The sequence below is a fragment of the Ammospiza caudacuta genome, chromosome 34 (assembly GCF_027887145.1).
Source record: "Ammospiza caudacuta isolate bAmmCau1 chromosome 34, bAmmCau1.pri, whole genome shotgun sequence".
Lineage (NCBI taxonomy): Eukaryota > Metazoa > Chordata > Aves > Passeriformes > Passerellidae > Ammospiza > Ammospiza caudacuta.
Window position 1 is genome coordinate 837,839 of NC_080626.1, and position 6,740 is coordinate 844,578.

Below are 6,740 nucleotides of genomic sequence, written 5' to 3' on the forward strand. Positions count from 1 at the left end.
TGAAGGCAGAAGGCTTCTCTGAAATGGAAAATGTAAATCCCCTCCCTTCAAATGATTCTCATTTAGAAATTCAAATGCTCTCAGGGAAAGATATGGGGATAGGACTGTGCCCGCAGAGGCGGGCAGCGTTTGCTGATGGTCTGAGCCCTTCCTAAAGATCCTGTCGGGCTGTCTTAGACACCTGGGGCCAGGCATTCCTTCCAGCCTGGGCCACTTTGGCTGCGCTGGGGGCGGCCCCAGGGCAGAAGGCAGTGTGTGCAAGGGCCCTGGGTGGCACGCTGCAGCACGGTCTCTGTGCCATGGAACGGAACCCGGTGACCAAGGGCCCTTTGTGACACGTGGGAAATAGAAGCTTGCCGGGTGCTGGGAACGCACAACGGGGCAGAACGGGACAGAGCCGTGCCGTGAGGAGCCCCCGCACAGCGCACTCGTTCCCGTCTGACCCGGAGCCTTTTGGAGGCGTTTTTCCTGCAGCTGACCTCGAGGCCAGACCACAGGACTTGTTGACCCGTGGCCTTCCCGAGGCTTCTCTTCTGCAGGTGCCCTCACAAATCCCGTCATTAACATGGAGCAGAGACCCCTGAAAGTGCCCAAGGTGGCCTGGGGGGAAGAGGAGGAAGAAGGCCTTGGAGCTGTCCCAGCACATCAAACCAAAGAGGTGGTGCGGTTTGAGCTGCCGCAGGAGGGTGAGTGGCAGAGCTGGGCCACAGGGTCAGTGCCTGCAGCCAGCTTGGCGCCATTCCATCCCATCCCTTCCCATTTTATCCCATCCCATTTTATGCCATCCCACCCAATCCCCTCCCATTCCCAGGACACCCTCAGCACCCCCCAGAGCCCTCCCCAAACTCCCCCCAGGACCATCCCAACACCCCCAGACCCTCCCAAGACCTTTCTACGACCCCTCCCCAAAACCCCCCCAGACCCTCCCACGACCCCTCCGCCCCCCCGCGAGACCCCTCTTAGGAGCCATCCGCAACCCCCAGGTCCCCCCACAACGCACCAGGACCCCTCCCCAGACCCCCCAGACCCTCCCAAACTCCCGGACCCCTCCAAAACCCCCCCAGACCCTCCCCCGCCCCCCCCCCCCCGATCCCCTCTCAGGCCCCGCCCGTTCCTGTCCCGAGCCCGGCGGGTCCCGGCGGCGGCGGGGGAGGGAGGGCCGCTTCCGGCTCGCCTCTGATTGGCTGGGGCGGCACGGGGGAGGCGGGCGTAGCTGAGGGGAGCGATGCTGTGAATGGTTATTTCGGGGACTTGCAGGGCGGTGGTTGGTTGGTTCGGGGCGGGGCGTTTTGCCGTTCTTGAGAGTCCGTGCGCGCGGGAGAGGCCGGAGATTGTGAGGGGAGAGCGGAGGTGAGGTGGGGACGGGGGGAAACTGGGGCGGTTTGGGGCAGGTCTGAGGGGAAATTGGGAGTTTTGGGGGCAACGACGGGAAACACAGGGGTGTGCGATGGGTTTGGGGTGAATGAGGGAGTCTGAGGGGGCTTTTGTTGGTCAGAGGGAGCTTTAGGGAGGTTGGGGGGGAGCTTGAGGCGGTCTGGAGCGTTCTTAGATGGGTTTAGGGGGATCTCAGAAGGATTGGGCGGGTCTGAGGGGATTTTGGGGGATTGTGAAAGGAACTGGGGTGTTGTGAGGGCATCTGGGGGGTTCTGAGGTGGCTCTAGGGGTAATTTTGGGGAGTCTGCAGGGGATTTCATAGAGTTTGGGAGGGGTCTGAGGGGGATGTGGGGCATCCTGATGGATTTGGGGGGGGTCTCAGGTGGGTCTGGGGTGAATTTTGTGGGGAAATGGGGGGGTCTGAGAGTCCTGGGGAGGTTTTTGGGGTCCAGGGTGGTTCTGGGCCAACACTGGGGGACTCTGGGGGGTTTGGGGTTCCTGGACGGGTCCCGGGGGAAGATTTGGGGGTCTCGGGGGGTCCCAGGCCCACCCTGAACCGGGGTCTGGGGGTTTCGGGGGGAGGGGGCACAGCAGGGGTTTCCCCCCCCACCCTCCAATTTTTGGGGGGCTCTCCCACGGTGCCCCTCCCCAAAAAGCTCCGAGGGCCCCCTGAAGTGGCTCCTGTTCCACCCGCCGGTGCCCCCTGATCCAGGACGGCCCCACTGACTCTGGGGGGCTTCTGGGGGATTTTAGGGTTTTGAGAGGGTTTTTGGGGATTTCAGGGTTGCTATTTTGGGCTTTGTGGGATTTTTTGGGGAGTTTAGGCGAAATTATTGGGGTTTTGAGGAGAATTTTTGGGTTTTGGGATGGTTAGAGGATTTTGGGGGGTTTTGGATTTTGGGTGTTTTGTTGAGGTTGTAGGGGTTTTTTGGATGGGGAGGGGATTTATTGAAATTTTTGGGAGTTTTTTATAATTTTGGTGAGTTCCACTGGGATTTTAGGAGATTCTCTGGGGGTTTTGAGGGTTTTCTTGTGACTTTTGGGGATTTTGTGGGGTATTAGTGGAATTTTAGGGTGGCTTTGGGGCATTCCATGGGAGTGGGGAAGGGCTGAGATGCACCAAAATCTCCTTGAAACCCCTGAAAATCCCAATAAAACCCATTAAATCCCAATTAAATCTCTCAAAATCTCATTAAAACACCCTAGAATCCCAATAACAGCCCACAAAATCCTTTGAAATCCCAATAACCCCAAAAATCCTGATTAAACTCCGCAAATCCCCCAAAACTGTCCTCAAAACCAAAAAACATCCCACAAAATCTCCCCCAAATCCAAAGAAATCCTGGCAACACCCAAAAAAACCCTACTAAACCCTCCAAATCCCACCAAAAATCCAAAACCCCCCAAACCCCTATGAATCCCACTAAATGCCACCACAATTCCAATAAAATCCCCACAAAATCTCCTAAAAATCCCAATAAAACCCCCAGAATTTCTGAGAATCCCAAAAATCCCAACAAAATCTCAGTAAAACCCCCAAAATTCAAAAAAAAGCCACAAAAAATTCAATAAACCCCCAAACACCCCAAGAAAAACTCCCCCTCAAACTGCCAATAGAATCCCCCAAAATCTAAACCCCCCAACATCCACAAAACCAGCCACTCCCAGTCAATCCCAGTATGATTCCAGTTGCTCTCTATGTGATCCCAGTGTAACTCAGCATGGACTCAGCTGCTCTCACTGTGATCCCAGTGTGATCCCAGTTGCTCCCAGCATAGTTCCAGATGTTCCCAGTTCCTCCCATTATGATCCCAGTTGCTCCAAGAATACTCCCAGTCCCTCCCAGCAGGGTCCCAGTCGTGCCCAGTTGCCTCCAGGGTAGATTCAGTTTTCCCCAGCATCGTCCCAGTTGCTCCCAGCATGATCCCAGCTGTTCCCAGTGTGGTTCCAGTCCCCCCACTATGGTTAGAGACACTCCCAGTTTGTTTTAGTTACCTCAGAATGGTCCCAGTCTTGCCCAGTTACTCCCAGTTTCCTCTAGCATAATCCCAGTTTCCATCTGTTGCTCAAAGGGTGGCCCCAGTTGCTCCCAGTATGATCCCAGTTGCCCCAGTTATAGTCTCAGTCCTCTCAGCACGGTTCCAGTTCCTTCCAGCTGTTCCCAGTTGCTCCCAGTGTGTCACATTTTCCTCCCAACATGGCCCAGTAGCTCCCAGCAAGCCCCAGTCAGGTTCCATTCAAACCCAGTATAGTCCCAGTATGAGTGTAGCCACTCCAGTATGAACCCAGTCACCTGCAGTCTAATCCCAGTGTCTCCCAGTCACTCCCAGTTTGATGCGAGTGCCCCCAGTGTGATCCCAGTTGCTCCCAGCATGGGCCCAGCTGTTCCCAGTGTGGTGCCATCACTCCCCTGTTGTTACAGACACTCCCAGTGTGGTCCCAGTTGAACCCAGTCACTCCCCTGCTCTAGTCCCAGTCACTCCCCAGATGATCCCAGTCCCCCCAGTATGGTCCCACTCACTCCCAGTTGCTCCCAGTGTGGTCCCAGTTCTCGCCAGCATGGTCCCAGTTGTTCCAGTCATTCCAGTATGGTTCCAGACACTGCCAGTATATCCCAGTTGTACCCAGCATGTCTGTAGCCATTTCCAGGCACTGCCAGTGGCCCCAGTAAGGTGTCAGTTCTCCCAGTATGATTCCCCAGTCATGCCCATTGTATCCCAGTTGCCTCCGGCATGCATCCAGTCCTTCCCAGTTCCTCCAGTTTGCTTGCAGCATCATCCCAGTTTCCCTCAGTTGCTCCCAGTAGCCCAAAGTGTGATCCCAGTTGCTCCCTTTCAACCCCAATATGATCCCAGTAAGCTCCAGTTTGATCCCAGTCACATGCCAGTCCTCCCAGTGTTGTGCCAGTATAATCCCAGTTCCTTCCAGTCTCTCCCAGTATGGTCCCAGCTGCCTCCAGCATGGTTCCAGTTGCTTCCTGGATCAGTCCAGTCAGTCCCAGTATGATGCCATTTGCTCCCAGCGTGCTCCCGGTCAGGCCCAGTATGGGGGATGATGTGCAGGGTGTGTTCCCAGTCACTCTCAGATACTCCCAGTATTAGTCCAGTCCCTCCCAGTATGATCCAAAGGTGAGCCCAGTGTGCTCCCAGTCCCTGCCACTATGAACCAGTTGTGCTCCACATGGTTCCAGTTGCTCTCTTTCACCTTCACTTTTGTTCCAGTCACTCCCAGTATCTCCCAGTGTGTCCCAGTTCCCTCCAGCATGTTCCCAGTCACTCCCAGTTGCTCCCAGTTGGGTTTTTGGGGAGATGTTTGGAGAATGAAGCAGTCCAAGGCTGAGCGGAAAAGGCCCCTTGGGGGGACATCGGGGGGTGCCAGTGGCGACTGCCGGCAGAGGCAGCCTGGAGGAGCAGAGCCCTGTGTGCCCCAGGAGCCCAAAGTGGGGAGCCCAGAGAGGGGGAAGCGCCGCCATGGGCGGGAGCCTCAAGAGCCTGGAGAGGGGCAGGGGGGACTCCTTGGAGCCGCTGCAGCCCAGAGCAGAGAATGAGGGGAGAAGGGAGCCTGGGAGCCCAAACAGCCACGGCATCCCGGAATGGGGAGAGCGAAGAGGGGGGAGCTTTTGGCATTGCTGGGACTGCCAGGAGCCTGGGCAGGGTGGGCACCGAGCACAAGGGGGACCCTGAATCCAAGCATGACCCCAGCAGCTGGGACAGGGGGAACCCCCGAACACCAAAGGGGAGGGACCAGGGATGGGGAACTCCTGGGAGGCTTTTCCATGGCTGAATCTTGGTGTTTGGGAGGTTTTTATGGAGCTCAGATGGCCAGTGACTTGTAGAGATGGACTTGGGCAGAGGGAACTTCAAACTCAATGTGCCTATACCTTGTTGTCCTCAAACCAGGATTTCCCATTCGCAGTGCTTGGGAGGCTGCGAGGAAGAGGAAGATGCCCCGGGACACTGATGCAGGTGAGGAGGAAGTCAGTGCCTCTTTCCCCTCTGTGCTGCTCCCTCTCCCAGCCCAGCACGGCCCCAGCTGCAGCTCAGCCCTGGGGGAATCTCCTTGCCCTTGCCTGTGGCACGGAGGCAAATCCCATCCTGTCCTTGTCCTTCCTCCCCCAGAGCAGGAGCTGAGCATGGAGAGCAGGGAGGACAAATGCCCGTGGCAGAACCTGGTGGAAGAGGCCGTTTTGAGCGGCTCCACGGCGCAGGAAGCCAACGGGGAGGAAAAGCCCCGGAGATGCCGCACAAGGAGGGGCTGCAAACGCAGCTGGCGGGGATCTGAGGGGGAAAGAGCCAGCCTGGGCCGGGAAGGCGGCTGGAGATGGAGCCAGAGCTCGGAGCTGGTGCTCCATGAGCAGCTCCATGATGGGGAGAAGCCCCACACCTGCTTGGAGTGTGGGAAGAGCTTCAGGAGGAACTGCAACCTGATCAGGCACCAGAGGACCCACACTGGGGAACGGGCCTATGAGTGTGATCAATGTAGGAAGAGGTTTAAGAGCAGCTCCAATCTCCTCGATCACCAGCACACGCACAGAAAGGAGAGGCCCTTCCGCTGCCCCGACTGCAGGCAGGGCTTCAGGTACAGCTCCTGTCTTGTTGTGCACCGACAAACCCACACTGGGGAGAGGCCCCACGAGTGTGAGGAATGTGGGAAGAGCTTCAGCCATAGCTCCCAACTGATCCGCCACCAAAAGATCCACACGGGGGAGAGGCCCTACGAGTGTTCCAAGTGTGGGAAGGGTTTCGGATCAAGTCAGATCTCCTCCGGCACAATTGGATTCACACAGAGGAGAGGCCTTTCCAATGCCCCGGTTGTGGGAAGGGATTCCAGCACAACTACACAACTACACCCTCATCAAGCACCGGCGCATCCACACTGGGGAGAGGCCCTCTGAGTGTCCCCAGTGTGGGAAGAGCTTCTCCAGCAGCTCTAACTTGACCCAACACCAACGGAGGCACCGGTAAGGGAAGCCCTGTGAGCGCCCCGAGTGCGAGAAGAGCTTCGTGCGCTGCTCCAGCTCCATCCCCAATGGAGGAGGCACTTTGGGCACAGTCCTGGTCACTCACATTCCCTCTGATCCGTTTTGGGAACACACCTGGCTGCTTCTCCTTTTGGTTTGGCTTAAATTTTTTTCTCTTCTCCATGTCTTTGCACTCCAAAAGCCAAGAGGGATCAATCTGTCACCTCAAAACCACTCAAATTCCAATGAAAACAACTGCATTTTAACCCAACAGGGCTCAATCTCACCTCAAATTGCTGGTTCCCGCCTGACAAAAACTCAATCCTGTGCCAGACTCACTCCATTCCACAGCCACCAGGGTGAGTTGGGGCTGGGAGGTGATTGGTAGAAGTGGGATCCCAATTTG

The 6,740-nt window shown here is 56.8% G+C and overlaps 1 protein-coding gene across 1 annotated transcript; it reads left to right on the forward strand.

Moving 5' to 3' along the window:
• Positions 1-1,324: 1,324 nt before the first annotated feature.
• Positions 1,325-6,306, forward strand: LOC131570436 (zinc finger protein 239-like). Its single transcript, XM_058822798.1, has 3 exons — positions 1,325-1,350; positions 5,274-5,339; positions 5,493-6,306. Exons 2-3 carry the CDS (start codon positions 5,318-5,320, stop codon positions 6,266-6,268), a joined length of 798 nt encoding a protein of 265 aa, XP_058678781.1. The 5' UTR covers positions 1,325-1,350; positions 5,274-5,317; the 3' UTR covers positions 6,269-6,306.
• The last annotated feature ends 434 nt before the right edge of the window (positions 6,307-6,740 follow it).